The 20981-nt window shown below is 36.6% G+C and overlaps 2 protein-coding genes and 1 pseudogene across 6 annotated transcripts; 2 read left to right on the top strand and 1 right to left on the bottom strand.

Annotated features, from left to right (window-relative positions):
* Positions 1-672: 672 nt before the first annotated feature.
* Positions 673-3073, bottom strand: LOC104756951 (ethylene-responsive transcription factor ERF116 pseudogene; annotated as a pseudogene). 2 transcript variants are annotated; one of them, XR_015587247.1, is made up of 3 exons: positions 2850-3073; positions 2190-2472; positions 673-2094 (listed from the first exon to the last, which is right to left on the bottom strand). The product of XR_015587247.1 is annotated as an ethylene-responsive transcription factor ERF116 pseudogene, transcript variant X1 (transcript). The 2 variants fall into 2 exon arrangements; XR_015587248.1 differs by having other exon boundaries at positions 2190-2477; positions 2850-2940.
* An 8450-nt stretch (positions 3074-11523) lies between these two features.
* On the top strand, positions 11524-16927 carry LOC104756950 (aluminum-activated malate transporter 4). 2 transcript variants are annotated; one of them, XM_019239681.2, is made up of 7 exons: positions 11524-11922; positions 12064-14521; positions 14747-14884; positions 14962-15231; positions 15325-15461; positions 15558-15704; positions 16076-16927. In XM_019239681.2, the coding sequence occupies exons 2-7, from the start codon at positions 14182-14184 to the stop codon at positions 16742-16744; spliced, it is 1701 nt and encodes a 566-aa protein (XP_019095226.2). In that variant the 5' UTR covers positions 11524-11922; positions 12064-14181; the 3' UTR covers positions 16745-16927. The 2 variants fall into 2 exon arrangements, 1 of the variants encoding a protein (XP_019095226.2); XR_015587092.1 differs by lacking the exon at positions 11524-11922 and having other exon boundaries at positions 14019-14521; positions 15325-15472.
* A 132-nt stretch (positions 16928-17059) lies between these two features.
* Positions 17060-20936, top strand: LOC104756932 (uncharacterized). Of its 2 annotated transcripts, XM_087495878.1 has the most exons (14): positions 17060-17147; positions 17183-17213; positions 17567-17986; positions 18088-18334; positions 18548-18660; positions 18800-18879; positions 19058-19199; positions 19288-19368; positions 19534-19638; positions 19727-19909; positions 19995-20087; positions 20278-20417; positions 20504-20570; positions 20660-20936. In XM_087495878.1, the coding sequence occupies exons 3-14, from the start codon at positions 17594-17596 to the stop codon at positions 20780-20782; spliced, it is 1767 nt and encodes a 588-aa protein (XP_087352004.1). In that variant the 5' UTR covers positions 17060-17147; positions 17183-17213; positions 17567-17593; the 3' UTR covers positions 20783-20936. The 2 variants fall into 2 exon arrangements, with proteins under 2 accessions (XP_087352004.1, XP_087352003.1); XM_087495877.1 differs by having other exon boundaries at positions 17078-17213.
* Positions 20937-20981: the final 45 nt, after the last annotated feature.

Genomic DNA, 20981 nt, shown 5'->3' with positions numbered 1-20981 from the left:
GTTCAGTGGCTCACTCGTCAGATATCATTGAGATGCTAAGAATCAAATACCCATTTGAGACCATGTATGTAGTATATAATATCTTCTGGCTCTACATTTGACACTTTTTAAGATATGCCTCTGATGTATCAAAATAAAACTTGTAACAGATGTGGTGCTGAAGAAGGGGAGAGATATGCCACATGGCCCACATAGCTTGGACACAGCAAAGATACAAGAACATGGCTTTACCTCTTCCAAGCCATTACGTGAGATGTTTGATGACTGTATTAAGTGTTTCCAAGACAAGGAACTACTATGAAAACAAAAGAAATGATCAAGCTTTTATGAGAATCTTATGGACGTAACGATTCCACAATGTCTGTTCCCATCAATCTTGGGACACTGAAAAAGAAATAATATCATCTCACTCATGTCTTGTGGAGTTTCTTTCTTTGGACTGATAGTGTCACTTGCTTGACAAACATGCACCTGTCCGTACAAGTAAAGGTACAAGAGAACGTGTCAGTCTCTCTACACTAGTACTCTCTACTTTAAGGTGGTGGAGAATGTCACTTTGGAGAGTCGCCTCCATTTTATTTTTGGACTCTCACAAGTCACAATCACTCACTATTAGCAGCCTTCAAAAGCGTAAATGCGATCCAGCTGTTATGTACGAAGCAAGCATAGTAATTAAATTCAACTCATAACTTAGATTCCCACTCTGTAGAATCTCTCAGGGGCTAGAATTTATTTCCTGAATAGACAACATTACAAGAGAAAAAGATAGGACAAGAAGAGACCAAAGATATACGAAAACTAACAAAGAACAACGCATACAAGGAAATAGAAAAAAAACATAAAGATTGAAGAAAGTGAAACCAACATCCAAATCGTGAGCAAAACACTCCCTTAGGACTGCTCTCTAAAAGCAAATGAAAAATCCAAAGGAGATCAGACCGCAAGGATCATACTTTGTAGCTTCTTCATCATGGTTATGGGAAACAGAAAACAAAGCTAACAAGTTGTACAGTAGACCGAGCTTTCGCAGTATGTTGTCTTGATAGAAATTGACTCTTATTCTTCGAAAGCAATGTTGAGAGGCGGCGCGAGTTGATCGGCATAGGCAAACTTCAAATCACCAAACTCGAGTTCCATATCAGTGAAATCACAGTCAGGTAGCTCACTAGGAACGCTGTTTTCAAACCCGCTGAGGTTGATATCCTTATCGAGCAAAGAGTAATAATCATCCAGCAGATGGTCAGAGTCGGCATTAAGGAAGCGCTCAAAGTCTAGTCCCGCATCATTTGCACCAGAAACCATAATATCCTCTTCTGCTGATAAGAAGCTCAGATCAGGGATTTGCAGATCCGAAAAGTCGAAATTGGCAAACACTTCCTTGGCAGAATCACCAGACGCAGCAACATCTTTGTTCAGAGACGTCTTTTCTTCAGACAAATCATCAACACTGACACAAGAAACAGAAGCAGAAGCAGGAGAACGCAAGCACTGACTAGTCACTGATACAACCGATGAAGAAACAGAAGAACGACAAGAGACAAATGCATCATACTCAACCTTCTTGGCAACATAAGCCTTCTCAGCTTCTTCAGGAGTTCCAAAAGTACCCAACCATTGCTTAGTTCTAGTGATTGGGTTCATAATCTCAGCAGCAAATCTGCCTGATGGCCTCGGCCTAACTCCCACAGGATACTTAGCTTGCCTAGGAGGTATCTTTCTAGACGTTTTGACACCATCCTGAGAAATCTCAGAGTCTTGAGATAGGAAAGTAATCTCATGGACAATACGCTTTACCTTTCTAGGTTTAGGTATACCAAGCCATTCATCGCCAGAGGAATCATCAGTAGCATCAGGATCACTGACAATAACACTGACTTTTCTCAACAATCTCTTAGGTTTCACAGAAGACTTCATATCTGATCCACACAATTCAAAAACACACCAAGAAAACAGCAAAAACCAACACTCAAAATCTCTGATCAAAACTGCTGAATCAGATAAGACACTTTCAAGCTTCTGTTTCAGCGAACTATGAAAAAGGGTATTTTTTGCTTTTCGTGAAAACCCCCAAATACTTCAACGCCAGAACAAGTCCTGCGCAAATTCCACAACAAAGACTTAACCTTTTAGATTCTTTCTGTAAAGAGATAGCAACACAGAGAAGACAAATAAGAAAGAAAAGATCATACCTTTTGAGTCTTAAGCCCATGGAAATGGAAGGAACCTCAAGAATAAGCCTCTGTTTCGAGCAGAAGCGAAGAGCGTTGAGAACAGCGGTCAGAGTCAGACCAAAGAACAAGACAGACGAGGAAGGAGACGATTGAATCGTTAAGGAGACTAGAAACAGAGACGAAATCACAGCCGATTCAGACAAAGCAGACATAAAGCCGCGTCGCGTTTACAAAACGCCTTTTGGTATTCCGATTTCTACTAGCTCAGAGACCCAAAAAAATCACGCCTTTTTAATTGTTCCTGTTCTTCAAAAGAAACACAACCCAAAAAGAGATAAGTGCCAAATACTCTAAAACCCAGAGAAAGAAACAAACACACCTACAACCTAAAACCCCTTAAGAGGAGAGAAATCAAAAGCGGTGATTTTTTATTCTTATTTTCCAACGGATATATATAAAACGAAAGATCCGTGATTTATAAAAAAAGGTTCTTGTCTTCTTGATTTAAAACTCCGGAATCAAATAAAAAGCAAATCTTTAAAACGAGAAAAGCATAAATTTACAGTCACAGTGACCAAATCTTAGAGACGAGAGAGATGGATTTTATTTGATTAATGATTTCGCGGAGAAATGCAGAGAGAGAGTTTGTGGATTAACAAAATAAAATCTTTCACCTACCTTGTGGGAGCTTTTTCTGAAATTCTATCTGTTGTTTCTCTCACTCTTAGGATAATAAAGCTCTTTATATTCGGTTAACTAATAGTAAGTCACTAGTCACTACCTTAATTTTCTCTTAAGTATGTTTAAGTGCTGGTCAAAAGAAAAGAACTATTCCTCTGTTGTTTTATTTTTATTTGGGAGTAGAATCATTCAAACAAATTATCTATTTAATACGGGAGTATGAGTATCCTACTATATTAATTGTTTATTTTTTTAGTAAGGGTAAAAATATAATTTTAATATTAGACTAATAAAATCTTTTAAATAATTATTAATTTCTATAAAACAAAATTTCTCTCTCTAATTAATTATGGAAAAAAATTACTAATTAGTTTAAAAAAATTTGAAACCAATCAAAATTTTTTGAAAAGTAAGATTTTATATCTAAGTATCCATATTATTATTTTAATAACTATATTTGGAAGATTTTGTTAAGATTTTAAATTATGATTCTCCTAATATCTTTCTTTTATTTCATTTTTTTTTAATTATCATATAATACATATGATAAATAAGTATGTAGATTTTTTTCTGCGTATGTTGTGATTTGAATGTTAAAAAATGAAGATATATTTCTCAATCTATGAAGAGAAAAATGTGAGTTTTGTTGGTAAAACTAAATTTATGTGACTGCTAAATTTATAAATTTTCTTTGTTCACAATTAGAATATATTAATTAATACTTTTAAATATTTCATAAAATAATAATGCAAATACAACAAACAATATAAAATGCAAATATACATCAAACAAATTAAAATACTATAATATTCTAAAATAATTAGTATTTTAAAATATATATGTAAATTTACCAAATAATTACAATATTAAAAGTAAATACTCTCTCAAACAAAATAACTTTTTAAACAAATATAACAATAATTTTTATCATTATATTATAATTTTTAGAGAAAATATTGATTCGTGCTTTATAGCACGGAATATCTCCTAGTGTAATACATTTTGGGAGTATGTAATACATATTATCTATTTCTTTTGATAAATTTACCTTACCAAATTTCTAAATTGTTAAAAACATAATTTTGTTTTTTTGCTCGACATATAAGATTTATTAGATTATTTATAAATTTTTATATTAAAGTATATGCAATGTTAGATATTATTGCGATATATGTTTATGCATATATTTAGCCACTCAAGTCGTCTTTTTGGGATAAAGAAGGGTCCGGAATGATTCTACATCCAATCGGACTGTTCAGTTAATCCAGGCAACTCTGGAGGTCCCTTGGTTGCTCTAAATGGACAAGTGATCAGGGTCGTTTCCATGTTGGTTACCAAAACAAACAAATTTTATTGGTCAAGCAATTAAGGATTTTGGGTATGTTTTCACTAGTTAAGGCTACGTATTGTCCGTTGTCTAAAAAACCTCTCTTCTATACTTTGTTTTTCTTGTTGTCCATTGTTTGGACCGTTAATACAAACATGAAGTATGAGCAACAAATCAAATGGAAGTTCTACTGTGAAAAAAAACAAAACAATAGTTTTAAAATTATCAAAAATATTTGGTTTTTAAAATTCATTCATATGCATATAAAATACTCAATAAAATATATATATATATATATATATATATATATATTCTAATGTTTTTAAGTCGATATATTTTATGGCGTTGTTTAAATCGGTTTAGATTTTTATGAAAGTTGTTCTTATAAATTAGAGTCAAGATCTGTAGTATTTTTTATAACATGTAAATTCTAGCATCCATCATAACACCTACTTTCTCATTTAATTTGTCATGAAGCCGAAGAAAATTTGGTACTTGATGAATAGGTCAATATATACCTTAAGTTTATCTTAGACTGTGTTACTTATGGTTAAAAAGATGTATTCTTTTTGTTTTTAGTAAATATAATCCTTCAATACAAGCTTATTATTAATTTTTCTTTCTCAAAATATAATATCTACTAAATTAGTTATATATTAAAGTATATGAATATTATTAGCTATTATTGCAATCTTTTTTTCTGCATATATTTAGCCACTGAAAAACAAAATTTGTAGTTGTTGTAATAACATTAAAATATTTTACATATCAACAATTTTTTTTTGAATATTTTAGGCATACAATCCACTAATTTCTTTGTTTAACCATGCTAAAGCTTAGAAGCAGATTCTAAACTCTCAAACAAACCAGGTTGTGTGCGTCTTTAAGCAATTTTTGATTAAACGAACCAAGCCTGCACCATTTTCCAAAACCTCCTTGTTAAAATATTGTTGTAAAATTATTATTATAGTCGACTTTGAATCTTATTACTTATGCATGCCTTCATGGGCTAAATAATATACAAATTTATGTGAGCGCTATATTCCGTTTTTTACTAGTTTGGTAATTGAAACCCTTCATAATAACAATTATATGATTTGTTTGATCCTTCAATAATGCTATTTTCTCAATTTGGAAAGATCGAATTTTCCTTATGATCTTATGCATAGTTCTGAAAATATCTCATGATATTATGCTTACCTTTGTAACCAAAAATCTACAACAACACACAAGATATAGTAAATAATTTGAAGTATTTTTCATGTGTATAAAATGCATTTTTGGTAATACACTTATATTATCTATTTTCCTAATGAGCAAAATGAACCATTAAACTAAATAAAAAAAAATTGCAAGACGTAAATTAGTTTTCTTGTTTGAAATATGGATATATATAATATAACTGTAACGCCCGTGTCCCAAAGAAAAGTGGAAGAACCGATCAATTTATGTGAAATCATGAAATTGCTCGGTTTGGTTTAAGTTCACCCGGTTTAGAGCCGGTTTTGGGAAACCCTAAGTGATGTATTTATATTGAAATGGACGCCTCTTCTCTCTATTTGGTCGTGGCTGTTATTCAATACTTGTGTTGAGAGGAAGAAAGAGATAGAGAGAGAGGAGAGGGCATGTTGTGGTGTGAAGGAGATTAAAAGAGAAGGAGCAGAATCGTTAGGGTCTGGGAAGAAACAGTTTAGATAAATCAAATCGTTGTCAAAGTTTCGTGAGACACGTTTTCTCATACGCGAGTTGGAACCATCGGGGATTGTAAATGAGATCGTGATCTCGTCTGTTTTCTGATCGGCACGAGATTTTGTGGGAAGCTTCGTGACGTCTATGGCTAGCTGTTCACCGGAGGGATTTAATATTTAACGGGAAATGCTGGGCTGTTTCAGACGTTAGGAGAGTCTCAACTGGTTATATTCGTTGTTATAATCAGTTTGATAAGGTGAGTGCGTGACCATGAGCTTATCTAAGCGATTGGGTTGTATAACTTGTTTTGTGTGAACTTGTGTAGGTGTGATGAATGTGTTATTGGATGTTCTGTTCAATGTCTGGTTTGTTATGTTTTATTTGTGGTTTCACTCTTGTTTTGCTTGTGTGTATAGCTCGTAGATGGGAGGATCGTCTCACTGGGTATTTCTGGTAATACTCACGCATCTCATTGTGTTTGTGGTGCAGGTATTGTGTAGCGTGGAATCATGGCGATGAGGAGGAGGATGATCTAGGGTCTCGGTTGTGTGTTGTTGGACTTGGTTATATTGTTTATGTTGGAACCTTGGATAGAGTTATGCTAGGTTAATGGATAGAATGCTTAGGAATGTTATTGCATTGATGATGTGTTGGTTCTGTATGTTGGTATGTTTCCGCTGTGCATATTGGTTGTTATTGGTTTAATGAGGAATTGTGGTTTGGATGGTTTAATTAAGTAGTATGAGATGCTTAATTATGTATTGTACTTATTTAAAAAAAAACGGGTCCGGTTGTTTCAATTTGGTATTAGAGCCTTTACGGTTCTAGGATGGTTAAGTGGATGGTTAGAGCGGTTAGGAATTTAATTGGGTGAATATTTTCCTGTTGCTTGATACATGTTGTTGTGAGATGGAAATTGATTATGAGTAGTTAGTCAATTTGTTTGTGGTATGGAGTCCTAGTATCATCCTCTTCGAGCCTTCAATGAGATTCCATGGTAAGTGATTTTTGTGTGATGTTATTTGTGTAGTGTTTATAGCTTCTGTGTGGAAGGTGCAGTTGGCTATTGAAAGTTGTTGGAAAGTGGTCGATCACGCCGGTATCGGGAAATACCGTTGGCGGTGATTGGTGGGAGTGGATGTTTTGCAAATGGAATTCTTTTGGATTTTTTTTTGACTTGTGTGTCATGCAGAAAGGAATTTGAGCGGAACTTCTAAAATTGGAAAGTTTCCATAAATGGAAATTTTCTAAAAATGGAATGTTTTTCGGAAGGTAGAACTTGTCCATTTTTGGAAAGGGTGCGGGGGAACATCCAAAGTGGTTGAGATGTTTGGAATGAGGCCTGGGGGTGGCCATGACAGTGATGATATTCTGGGAGAGATTATGGTGTTGGTAGGACATTGAGATGTTCTACGCGGATCACGGGGGATTGTCCCGGTTGGAGAAATGCTTATAGACATTATGATCATTTGCTAAAGGGACGGGGGGTCCTGAATAACTCATGAGGAGATGGGGGTTCTCCTGAGGGAACGGGGGGTTCCCTAGATACCGATAGCTCGAAGGACTGCGGTCCTGAGGGTGGCAGAGGAGATGGGGGTTCTCCTGAGGAGATGGGGGTTCTCCTGGTATCAAGATCCCGAGGGTGAGACCCGAGGGTGAGACGGTACTGCTCGAAGACGGGGGGTCTGAGAGTGAGATCGGTATGGCTTGAAGGTTGCGACCTAAGAGCAGATGAGTTGGGGGCAAAAAGGTCAAGGACGTGGGGGTAAGCATTGTAATTGAATGTGGATTAAGGAGATTGATGGGGGTTCAATCTCAGATTTCCTATTGTAACTAGATGTGAATTTAGGAGATTGATGGGGATTCAATCTCAGGGTTTTGGTTGAGACCGGATACGGATCTCAGGGTTGATGGGGGTTCAATATCGGGGAAGGAGTTTATGTGTGTGGACTGGGAGGGTCAGGTTTATGTTGGTCAGGTAGGGGTCCGAGGGTGTGGCCAGTGTGCTTACTGGTGTTGCTGGAGGTCCAGCGGGTGCTGTGAGTGTGGCAACAGGTTTTGCTCAGACCGTATTGCGGATTTACTGACAATGTTATTGGAGAGAATTTAATAAGATGATTAGTTCTTATTGATTCTTGATGTGAAATGGATTAAGGGATTATGCAATTTTGGAAATGGAAAATTTCTAAAAATAGGAAGTTACTAAATATGGAAAGTGTTTTGGGAGTTAGAGCTTTGCTATTTATGGAAAGTGTCGTTGCAAAAGGAAAATAGAAAATTCTAGAAAATGAAAGTTTCCTTAAATAGAAAGTTCTAGTAAAGGAAAGTTTCCATAAATATAAGGTTCTATGACTAGTTAGGACTTATCTATTTTTGGAAAGTGGATGTGAAATGCCTGGAGTGGTGGGAATGTTCAGAGGTTGACATGAAGAGTGGTCACAGATGAGATGATCAGTTCTCATGGATTTTTGATTGGTGGTGTCATGGTGCTATGAGATATGCGGGTTCTAAAAATGGGAAGTTTTATGAATAGTTAAGGCTTACCAATTTAAGGAAAGTGTGGTTGCAAACAAATAAAAAGTTCTATGAATAGTTAGAAATTGTCTATTTTTGGAAAGGGCGTGTGTAAACACCCGAATGGTTGAGATGTTTTAGAGTTGGCCTGAAGAGTGGTCATGGTGATGGTGATATTCCGGTGAGGGAATATGATGGTTGGTAGGACATTGTGATGTTTTACGTGAACCACGGGAGTTAGTTCCAGTCGGGAGATGCTTATAGACGTTAGGACTTATTTGCTCATGAGGAGATGATTAGTTCTCCTGGGGAGATGATTAGTTCTCCTGAGAGGATGATTAGTTCCCCTGGTGCACCGCGGGCTTGACGGATTGCGACCCTGAGAGCGGCAGAGGAGATGATTAGTTCTCCTAGGGGATGATTAGTTCCCCGGAGGGGATGAGTAGTTCCCCTGGTACCGAGATCTCGAGGGTGACGATCCGAGAGTGAGACGGTATGGCTCGAGGACGACGGTCTGAGAGTGCAGGCGGTGCAGTTTGAAGGTTGCAACCTGAGAACGTATGAGTGGGAGTAGCCCTGGGCAAAATACCCGAACCCGAAACCCGATCATCGAACCCGATCTGAAAAACCCGACCCGAACCCGTACCCGATAGAAGAAAATACCCGAATGGATCTAAGATTTATTAATTTCGGATATCCGAACCCGATCGGGTTTTACCCGAAATCCGAACGGGTATCCGAATTAACCCGAACATGTATAAATATAGGGCAAAAATAGTCATTAGTGAGATTTGAACCCATGACCTAATGCATTTAAAGGGTGCATTCTAACCATTTTGCCACTTTAATATCTTTGATTGATTCTAAAACCTCTAGTATTTATATATTAATATGTACAACTTTAATTTTTTTAAATAGAATTTAGAAAGATTGAGAAGATGGACAATTAGAAGAAGAAACTTCGTTCATCTCAAAATTCTCAGTCAAAACAATTAGTATAGGAATGGTATGAGAAAATAACAACAAACTCGTGTGTTATATGTTTGGCCAGTAAGAAGCATCGATGGTCAAACCACTATTATTGAATGAAATTGAGTTTGGTTTACTTAATTTTGGATTGAATTCGGGTACCCGATCCGATCCGAACCCGATGGGTGTTTATCCGAAATCCGATCCGAATATTAGAAATACCCGAATGGGTCTAGGACCCCTTAATCCGAAATACCCGAAAATCCGAAATACCCGACCCGAACCCGATCGGGTCACCCGAATGCCCAGGGCTAAGTGGGAGAGCAAACAATGTCTAGAACGTGGTTATGAGCGTAGTGAATGGATGTAGACCTCGGAGGTCGGGATTGATCTCGTGTTTTGGGTTGTCCTATCTAGTGGGGTAAGCGTTATGTGGACCGTTGGGTCATATGGATGTGCGGGCTGTTGCGACAGTTGCACGGGAAACCTTGACTGACGGTGTTCAGTTCGGTCGGGGAATGTGCGGGCCGTAGTGACGGTTGCACGGAAGTCCTTGGTGGAGGGACAGTGTTGTCAGATTCGAGGACGAATCTTTTTTTAGAGGGGGAGAATTGTAACGTCCGTGTCCCAAAGAAAAGTGGAAGAACCGATCAATTTATGTGAAATCATGAAATTGCTCGGTTTGGTTTAAGTTCACCCGGTTTAGAGCCGGTTTTGGGAAACCCTAAGTGATGTATTTATATTGAAATGGACGCCTCTTCTCTCTATTTGGTCGTGGCTGTTATTCAATACTTGTGTTGAGAGGAAGAAAGAGATAGAGAGAGAGGAGAGGGCATGTTGTGGTGTGAAGGAGATTAAAAGAGAAGGAGCAGAATCGTTAGGGTCTGGGAAGAAACAGTTTAGATAAATCAAATCGTTGTCAAAGTTTCGTGAGACACGTTTTCTCATACGCGAGTTGGAACCATCGGGGATTGTAAATGAGATCGTGATCTCGTCTGTTTTCTGATCGGCACGAGATTTTGTGGGAAGCTTCGTGACGTCTATGGCTAGCTGTTCACCGGAGGGATTTAATATTTAACGGGAAATGCTGGGCTGTTTCAGACGTTAGGAGAGTCTCAACTGGTTATATTCGTTGTTATAATCAGTTTGATAAGGTGAGTGCGTGACCATGAGCTTATCTAAGCGATTGGGTTGTATAACTTGTTTTGTGTGAACTTGTGTAGGTGTGATGAATGTGTTATTGGATGTTCTGTTCAATGTCTGGTTTGTTATGTTTTATTTGTGGTTTCACTCTTGTTTTGCTTGTGTGTATAGCTCGTAGATGGGAGGATCGTCTCACTGGGTATTTCTGGTAATACTCACGCATCTCATTGTGTTTGTGGTGCAGGTATTGTGTAGCGTGGAATCATGGCGATGAGGAGGAGGATGATCTAGGGTCTCGGTTGTGTGTTGTTGGACTTGGTTATATTGTTTATGTTGGAACCTTGGATAGAGTTATGCTAGGTTAATGGATAGAATGCTTAGGAATGTTATTGCATTGATGATGTGTTGGTTCTGTATGTTGGTATGTTTCCGCTGTGCATATTGGTTGTTATTGGTTTAATGAGGAATTGTGGTTTGGATGGTTTAATTAAGTAGTATGAGATGCTTAATTATGTATTGTACTTATTTAAAAAAAAAACGGTCCGGTTGTTTCAATAACTCTGTCAAAAAGTCCATCTAGTAATTTATCATGTAGTGTATTCACCTTTTTGTTGGTCTTAGGTTTTTGGGAATCAGGTTTTGGAGAATTTCCTCTATGAAAACGGTTTTTTTTTTGGGTTCAATTTTCGAATTTTTGTTATTATGTTGGAAAACTCAAAAACTAAAAACAAAAATCTATTAGGCCTTTGATTGTCTTCAGTTTTTAGAACTATATTTTGGATTTAGTTTCTCAAAAACTAATAATTTACCCAATCAAGATTTTCGTAAAAATAGGTAATCAGGTTTTTTTGAAGTTTTTTTATACCAATTTTCACTAAGAATCCACAAACCAAATATTTGTGTTTTTTCACTTTCTTCAAATTATTTTAGACATTTTGATATTTTAATTTAAAAAAAAAATTGCAAAATCTAAAAACTAAAAACAAGAAAATAAATCCACGTGAAAACCATTAAATTGCCATAATCTAAAAACTGAAAATCTCTTTTTAAATTCCAGTTATTGTTAATATTTTTTCAAAATTAAAAATCCAACTCAAATTCTAAAATCTGTTTTTGGTTTTTGATTATAAAAAAACCAAAAAATTTACCCATTCATGAATCCTTGAAAATTAGGAAAATTAGAATTTAGGCGATTTCTCTTATTTCTTCTTAGAATCCAAAATCTTTAAATTGTGTCTGGACTCATCAATCATATGGTCCAAGTTTTCGGCAAACCTACTTCATATGGCCCAATTTTTAGAGAAACCCTACTTCACACCTACTATATAAGGATATATTTTTCGTTGTTGTTGTGCTCTCTTTTCGTTTTGTTTTGGTGAGACTATCGCGGTGGCCGCTCGAGATTTCATGGAAAACGTGGTGAACGAGGTAATCTGGTTCATTTTCTTCTATCCATCTTTGTTGATGTTTTATCGAATTAGGTATAGAAATCTTTGTTGATGTTGAGATTATGGATAAATCTTCTTTGATTTTCGTGATAATCGTTCATGCGTTTCCAAATGTTTTCAGGATCCTCCTGATGATAATTGGATTTTTGGGGATATTGAAGGCGTTCAAGTTCCCAAAAATCTTAACTGTCAAGACGTTCGTCCAATGCTTAGGCGTTTTTCTTCATGTAAGAGGCATGCTCGACGATCTGTACTTTTTGGGAGCGGTAGGGTTCTTAGAATCTGACCGCATCACCACTCGGGTTCATAATGCCTTGTGGGATGAAAATATCCCGATTTACAATATGAACATTCGTGAGTGTGTTTGAATTCCTTCTTTTTTTTTGTGTTTACGTTGGAAAACTCAAAATCCAAAAACAAAAATCTATTAGGCCTTTGATTGTCTTCAGTTTTTATAACTATATTTTGGATTTAGTTTCTCAAAAACTAATAATTTACCCAATCAAGATTTTCGTAAAAATAGGTAATCAGGTTTTTTGAAGTTTTTTAATACCAATTTTCACTAAGAATCCACAAACCAAATATTTGTGTTTTTTCACTTTCTTCAAATTATTTTTGACATTTTGATATATATATATATATTTTTTTTTAATTTTTTTTTTGCAAAAACTAAAAACAAGAAAATAAATCCACGTGAAAACCATTAAGTGGCCATAATCTAAAAACTGAAAATCTCTTTTTAAATTCCAGTTATTGTTAATATTTTTTCAAAATTCAAAATCCAAAAACTCAAATTCTAAAATCTGTTTTTGGTTTTTGATTATAAAAAACCAAAAAAAATACCCATTCATGAATCTTTGAAAATTAGGAAAATTAAAATTTGAAGTAAACTTGTATGAAGTTCAATAGAGCAGAGAAAATTATGAGTTATGATCTCTAACATTTTTAATAGAAAAATAAGAAATAGAAAATTATGTATTTTTCAGGCAAAAATTATGTATTTTTCAGGTAAAAATTATGTATTTTTCTGGCAAAAATTATGTATTTTTCTGGCAATAATAAATAGTTTGTGTTTTTTACTGGAATTTTTTTCAAAAATAGTAACGCCGTCATAATGTCGTTTAACTATCGTAACGGAGACAAGGAGAAATTAGAAAAAAATAATAGTTCATGTATTTAGTTGACTTTTTTTGGGAATTTTCCCATTTTTCATGTGTATAAAATGCATTTTTGGTAATATACTTATATTATCTATTTTCCTAATGAGCTAAATGAACCATTAAACTAATTGAAAAAAAATATGCAAGACGTAAATTAGTTTTCTTGTTTGAAATATGGATATATAATATAACTCTGTCAAAAAGTCCATCTAGTAATTTATCATGTAGAGTATTCACCTTTTAGTTGGTCTTTTTTAAGGTTTGATATATTTCGATTTTCGGATTAACTGAGATTTTTTATTTTTAAAAGCAAAAGCAAAATGCAAAGCCTAGTTGAAAGAGTCTTAACATATATCCGGAAGAAACTATTAATCTTTAAAATAAATTTTGGATATTGATTTTTCCTTCCACAGTTGTTTTTGCCTTCTGAATCTTAAATTTGATTTTTTTTTGAAAAAAATATGTGGTAGAACGTACACAAAATATACGATTTATTACTTTTTAAGTTTATCATTTTAGTTTTTTTGTTTTCCTTAGATGAAGATCAAATACTATCGGCTAAATTGTCTTCGTAGGACTGGATCATTCATAGATTCATAGGATTGAAACAAAAAAAATATGAATAAGATTCTCATATGTGGAATAATTTATAGATTTTTTCTTTTGGAAAAAGAGGCATCCTTACCAAAACGCCTCCGAATCTTTTATAACTTGGCTCCATTACAATATACATATAGAACAAGAAACATCTTTTTATAATCTAAACCATGTTTGTTTTTGGTTTTGTCTATAATCATAATAAACAAAACCAAAATCTAATGAATTATTTTATCTAATTATTACATATGTTGTCTTATAGCTTAGGAATCTTTTTTGTAACATGCATGATACATCACTTGTTTCCAACTTACTTATCAAAGGACCCATTTATTTATTCTTCAAACTTAAAAAACCGATAATTTTTTCTTCAAGTGGGATCCATGTGATTTACGAGCCATCTCCTTCACAGTTTATGAATCTTGTTTCTTGTCTGAATTGTGTTGTGTTGCGTGTGTGTGTCTGTGATCTGAGAGAAGATAATGGCTGACCAGACCAGAGAAGCTCTTCTCTCTCGAAAAGGTTGCTCAGATTTCGGATTCAATGACTCCAGCATCATCGATGACCGTCGTTCCAAGTTCCGTTGTTTCCGATTTTGCTCCGACGGGATCGTCGCTTCCTGGATGGCTTTATACGACATCGCCGCTAAATTGTACGAGATGGGTCGTTCCGACCGTCGGAAAGTTTACTTCGCTGTTAAGATGGGTATGGCTCTCGCACTCTGCTCTTTCGTCATCTACCTCAAAGAGCCACTCCGTGACGCTAGCAAATACGCTGTTTGGGCCATCCTTACTGTTGTCGTCGTCTTCGAGTACAGCATAGGTACGTACCTCTGTGGCTCCTCCTGAATTGTTTATAGATTCGGATTCGATTGAATCAAAATCTTCCGGATTTTATTAGTTAAAAATCAAAATATTATTCAAAATCTCATCTGATCTTGTCTTATGATTACTGTTCCATTCACATCAAACTATGTTCCTTTGTTCGGTTTAACTCCACTTGTAATCAGAGATCTCTGATCTGATTTGGCTCCAATTCTGTCATCAGGAGCAACATTGGTCAAAGGGTTCAATAGAGCTGTAGGAACACTCTCTGCTGGAGGACTGGCTCTTGGCATAGCTAGACTCTCTGTCGCAGCTGGAGAATTCGAAGAACTCATTATCATTATCAGTATCTTCCTTGCAGGTTGCACCAAGTCTCTTAATCCATATTATGTTTTAAAGGAAGCTTTTTTATTAATCCTTGTGAATCTGGTTTATTAGGTTTTTCTGCAAGTTTTTTGAAACTCTATCCGGCGATGAAGTCGTACGAATACTCATTCAGGGTGTTTTTGTTGACATACTGCATCGTTCTTGTCTCTGGGAACAACAGCAGAGACTTTTTCAGCACTGCTTATTACAGGTTTTTGCTGATCCTGCTTGGTGCTGGTATCTGTTTGGGTGTCAACATATTTATACTTCCGATTTGGGCTGGTGAAGACCTCCATAAACTAGTGGTTAAGAATTTCAAGAGTGTAGCCAATTCCCTCGAAGGTAGAGAGAGATACATAAGATTTGGGCTGTTACTCTTGTATTTTTTTTTGGGATTAGGCTGATTTTGTTTTGTACTTTTTAATAAAATTTCAGGATGTGTTAATGGGTACTTGCAATGTGTTGAATACGAGAGGGTGCCTTCAAAGATTCTCACTTACCAAGCTTCTGATGATCCATTATACAGTGGATACAGGTCTGTAGTCCAATCTACAAGCCAAGAAGATTCTCTGGTGTGTTTTCTGTAAGGCATTTTTGTTTAGCAGCACTAGTATAATTTTTTCAAAAAATTGGATGATAAGAAACAAGTATACCTCTTTGTTTCACAGCTTGATTTTGCTGTATGGGAGCCTCCACATGGACCTTACAAGACTTTCCACCATCCGTGGGCAAACTATGTCAAACTTAGTGGTGCGGTAAGGCACTGCGCTTTCATGGTCATGGCAATGCATGGCTGCATCCTTTCGGAAATTCAGGTAACTTACCATATTCGTGTTATCCAACTCTATCTATGGTGTGACACTGAGTTTCTTGATTTTTCTTGTTGTACCTTTCACAAATGAGGTACTATAATGATTGTTATTGACCACTATACCCAACTGCTTCAGATGCTACTAGGTTACTCTTCTTGGTTAATTTGACTGTGTTACTCTGAGAAAGAAGTCTGTTATTTGTTGTCATTCAGTTGTTGAGAAAATGCTTGAAACCAAGAAAATATCTGAAGGAGCCATATTGCTGTAGAGTGTGATCTCCTATTTTAGAATCTGTTGTTACTAGTTAACTGATGTCATGTCAGTCAGTAGGCTTTGTGTTCAGTGCTTATGATCAATTGGTGTGTGATTTGCAGGCAGCTCCAGAGAAAAGACAGGCTTTCCGACACGAACTTCAGAGAGTTGGGAACGAAGGGGCCAAAGTGTTAAGGTTGTTTGGTGAAAAAGTGGAGAAAATGGAGAAGCTAAGCCCAGGAAACGTTCTCAAGGAAGTTCAACGAGCAGCAGAGGAACTACAGATGAAAATAGACAGTAACTCCTTCCTACTTGTCAACTCAGAAAGCTGGGCTGCTATCAAAGAGAAAGCCGAAGCTGAACAAGCTCAACAAAACTACCATGAATCCAAAGACGACGAAAGCAAAGTGATCCAATCCCTCAGCCAGATTTGGGACAACAACAACCATCACTATCAGAATCCACAGGCCGGTAATGATTCTCAGCTATGGGTTTCAACAGAGAGTATGATGCTTAGGAACCGAGAAAACTGGCCAAGCGTCTCATTCATAGGCGGTTCTATGATCAACGAGATAGAATCTAAAGTATACGAAAGCGCAAGTTCTTTGTCACTAGCCACATTCGCCTCTCTTCTGATCGAGTTTGTTGCAAGGCTCCAGAATGTTGTTAACGCGTTTGAGGAGCTAAGCACTAAAGCAGATTTCAAAGAACAAGTAAGCGAGACACAGAACAAGAAAGATAAAGCTGGCCTGTGGACCAGACTCAGCAACTGCTTCAGCTCCAAGGATTAGCAGAAGCATTGGTGTGTGGTGAATAGTTTAATTTGTATAGACAATGAAATATAATATTTCGCTTTGTTTGTCGTGAAATAAGGTCCTATACTCACACTGTCACACATAAACTCAACTGAAAGTTTTGTTCTCAGATTTTGTTTGTTTTGTTGAAATACAGATTTCAGATTTGATTTGTTTGAACCGAGACCAAACCAAATCAATCAATTTTGAAAGTCAAACTAAACCGGAAAAGAAGGCTTCCGGATTAATAAATCTTATCATTCGCATAAGAAAGCCCAATAAGCTCCTTAAGGCCCAATAAGACCTTATTAACTTTTCTTCTTCTAAAATAATCTTCCTTGGTCGTAAAAATCAAAAGCAGAATATTATTTTTCTTTTTACTCGCTCGCAAATCGCAAATTCCTCATTCTCTCCTTCTCTCTAGCTCCTCGGAATCTGAATCAGTCCTTCTCCGACGCCTGAATCGGTAAGATGATTTCCACTTTCTTCTTCACGCATCTCGTACATCTTCATTTCCGATTCACATTCTCTCTATTCTAACTTCGAACCGGTGAATCTGGGGGACGTCCCTCGCTTCTTCCGTTTGGTGATTCTTCACACCCGATTCGTTTCGGAATCTGCTGTATTTTCTTATCCTTAGATGAGAAATTAATGGAACCGAAGCTAACACTAGAGTAGCCATAGTTGTTTTCTCCAGGATCTGTGAAATGATTTATTTTTAAATATTTTTAATCGAGATCCGAAATCTATTGTAGCAATTAGCTCTGATTCATTAGCTTATGTGTATTAATTAGCTTGTTAATTTTTTTTGCACTGCAGTGACTTGATTCGATACATAATTTAGAGATGGCTATGGTAGATGAACCGTTGTATCCCATTGCTGTGCTCATAGATGAGCTTAAGAATGATGATATTCAGCTTCGTTTGAACTCCATCCGTCGTTTGTCTACGATAGCTCGTGCTCTTGGAGAGGAGCGTACAAGGAAGGAATTAATCCCTTTTCTGAGTGAGAACAGTGACGATGACGACGAGGTGCTCCTTGCTATGGCTGAGGAATTGGGAGTTTTTATTCCGTTCGTTGGAGGAATTGAGTATGCTCATGTTCTTCTCCCTCCTTTGGAATCTCTCTGTACTGTTGAAGAGACCTGTGTGAGAGAAAAAGCTGTGGATTCGCTTTGTAAGATTGGATCTCAAATGAGGGAAAGTGACCTTGTTGATTCCTTTGTTCCTCTTGTGAAGGTTAGATTATGAGAGATGATGTATTTATTTTTAGCTTTAAGATTACACCCTTGTATTAGTTCGTTCAATCAAGGCTTAATTTTGTTTCTTTAATCCTGTAGAGACTGGCAGCTGGTGAATGGTTTGCAGCAAGAGTTTCCGCATGTGGTATATTCCATGTTGCATACCAAGGTTGCACTGATGTTCTGAAGACAGAGTTACGGTCTACTTATAGCCTGTTGTGCCAAGATGATATGCCAATGGTGCGAAGAGCTGCTGCATCTAACCTGGGGAAATTTGCCACTACTGTGGAGTCAACCTATTTGATTGCTGAGATCATGACTATGTTCGATGATCTCACTAAAGATGGTACTTAATGCTTTAAATTGTTATGTCTTACTACTATATGTTCTCATCACTTAGAAATAGTTTGCATGGACCGCGAGAGCATGGTAAATAGATCATATTTGAAATTAAGAAGCGAGGTTTGGTGAAGATACCTTTTATAGTGCATAGTACCTTTTTAGAAATGTTTGTTTCTTATCTGTGCTAATATTGTTTAAATTATAACCTTCATTTCAGATCAAGATTCTGTTAGACTGTTGGCTGTCGAAGGCTGTGCAGCTCTGGGAAAGTTGCTCGAACCGCAGGATTGTGTTGCACGCATTTTACCTGTTATTGTCAATTTCTCTCAGGTGAAGTGAGCTTTGGTTAATTGTCGCCTCTAGATCACATACACACACACACACAAATATATTGTATGCGTAGTTTTTCGTCGGTAAAAGTTTGCAGTTCTGATATTTTTCGATGCTATATGGGTTGTTTTGAGCGCAGGATAAATCTTGGAGGGTGCGTTACATGGTTGCTAATCAGCTATATGAACTTTGCGAGGCAGTGGGTCCTGATTGCACCAAGTATGTGTCATGTGGATTTTGTTTTATGTTTTTATCATCCTTGTTAGATCTAGGCTTTCTTACTCGTAAAAATACTTTGTGACCATCAAGCACATATACATCTAAGAGCCTTGGATTTTAGATTTATGTTGGTGCACATATCTTATAATTTTGACACCATATGTCGTTCTTTCTCTAGGACGGATTTGGTTCCAGCATACGTGAGATTGTTACGGGACAATGAGGCAGAAGTGCGAATAGCAGCAGCAGGAAAAGTGACCAAGTTCTGTCGTCTTTTGAATCCCGAGCTTGCTATTCAACACATCCTTCCTTGTGTGAAGGTACATCTTTCTGCTAATTAGAATTTCTCAAATTTCAGTTAAATGTCCCCTGACATGTAATATTCTGATTCCAACTCATGTCTGGCAGGAATTATCATCGGACTCTTCTCAACATGTTCGATCTGCTTTAGCTTCAGTAATAATGGGGATGGCTCCTATCCTTGGGAAGGTATGAACTGGATATAGCCAACATTTTTCGCATCTGATGTTTAATTTGCTGTTTTGGTTTTCATCATCGAAATAAGCTACATAATCTGTTATGGCTCGGCTATAGCAGGCGCCAACTAGTGTTACAGACCTTATCAATTATTAACATACGAAATCATCAATGCAGGATTCAACCATTGAGCATCTGTTACCAATTTTTCTTTCTCTATTGAAAGATGAATTTCCTGATGTTCGCCTCAACATCATAAGCAAGCTTGATCAAGTCAACCAGGTTTGTTACATCTCTCTCGTGTTCTTTAGATTTCGCTACTTTTATGACTTGCTTATTTAATTGTTGACAAATTATCTTTTTACGGCAGGTTATTGGAATTGATTTACTATCACAATCATTGTTGCCGGCGATTGTAGAGCTTGCTGAGGATCGACACTGGAGAGTCCGGCTTGCGATAATAGAGTATGTTCCTCTGTTGGCCAGCCAGTTAGGTATAGGGTTTTTTGATGACAAGCTTGGAGCCCTTTGCATGCAATGGCTGCAAGACAAGGTTTCCCTCTTGAATCCTTATATTTTGCATATTCACTGTTGCATAATTTTCGATTCGGGATATTGACACTGTTCGCATTCTTCAGGTTTACTCCATCCGTGAAGCTGCAGCAAACAACCTAAAGCGTCTCGCAGAGGAGTTTGGTCCTGAATGGGCAATGCAACATTTAGTTCCCCAGGTCTGTATAAATTAACATCGGTATTCTTTGAGCATTTCATACTAAAAGCTTCTGTCTGTTTATCTTAGTGTTGATCTAACTCCACAGTAGCTCGCCTATAACTTCCAATCTCCATCTTTGGTTTATTTACTTCGAAATAGCTAAAGCTGCATTTATTGAGACCTCCAGATTGACCCTATCATCTAAACAGGTACTGGACATGGTCAACAATCCGCACTACTTACATAGGATGATGGTTCTACGTGCAATATCTCTTATGGCTCCTGTAATGGGATCAGAAATCACATGCTCTAAGTTTCTTCCTGTGGTTGTTGAAGCATCAAAAGACAGGTAAAATAGATTAAGATGAATTGGCCAAAATCCATCAATAACACATCTTACCTTTTTAACGTTCTTGTTGCACATAATCTCTGCAGAGTTCCAAACATTAAGTTCAACGTTGCCAAACTTCTGCAATCCCTCATCCCCATAGTCGACCAATCAGTAAGATTTAGACAAACCTAACTCAACTATATCGCAAGCTAATGGAAATTGTTGAACTCTAATGTTTTTGCCGTGTCAAAAATTTGTAGGTGGTGGACAAGACAATCCGTCAGTGCTTGGTGGACCTGAGCGAAGACCCTGATGTTGATGTTCGCTATTTTGCAAACCAAGCGCTTAATTCCATCGATGGTACCACAGCGGCGCAATCTTGAATTAATTTTTTTTCATATGTATTATCGTTAAGTTAAGTTTCTATTATTTGTGTTCTCTGCAATTGATTTGGTTTGTTTGTGTAAAACGCCATTTTGGTTGCTGGCTATGAACTGCAATTATATTTGTTAGTAAAATTGTATTCCCTTTCTTACATTTTCTGTTGTTCTAAGCTAATTCTAACACTTTACTCCCTTTTGT

Source organism: Camelina sativa, chromosome 17 (genome assembly GCF_030686135.1).
Source record: "Camelina sativa cultivar CO46 ecotype springtype chromosome 17, ASM3068613v1".
NCBI lineage: Eukaryota > Viridiplantae > Streptophyta > Magnoliopsida > Brassicales > Brassicaceae > Camelina > Camelina sativa.
This window is presented reverse-complemented; position numbering and strand designations above follow the sequence as displayed.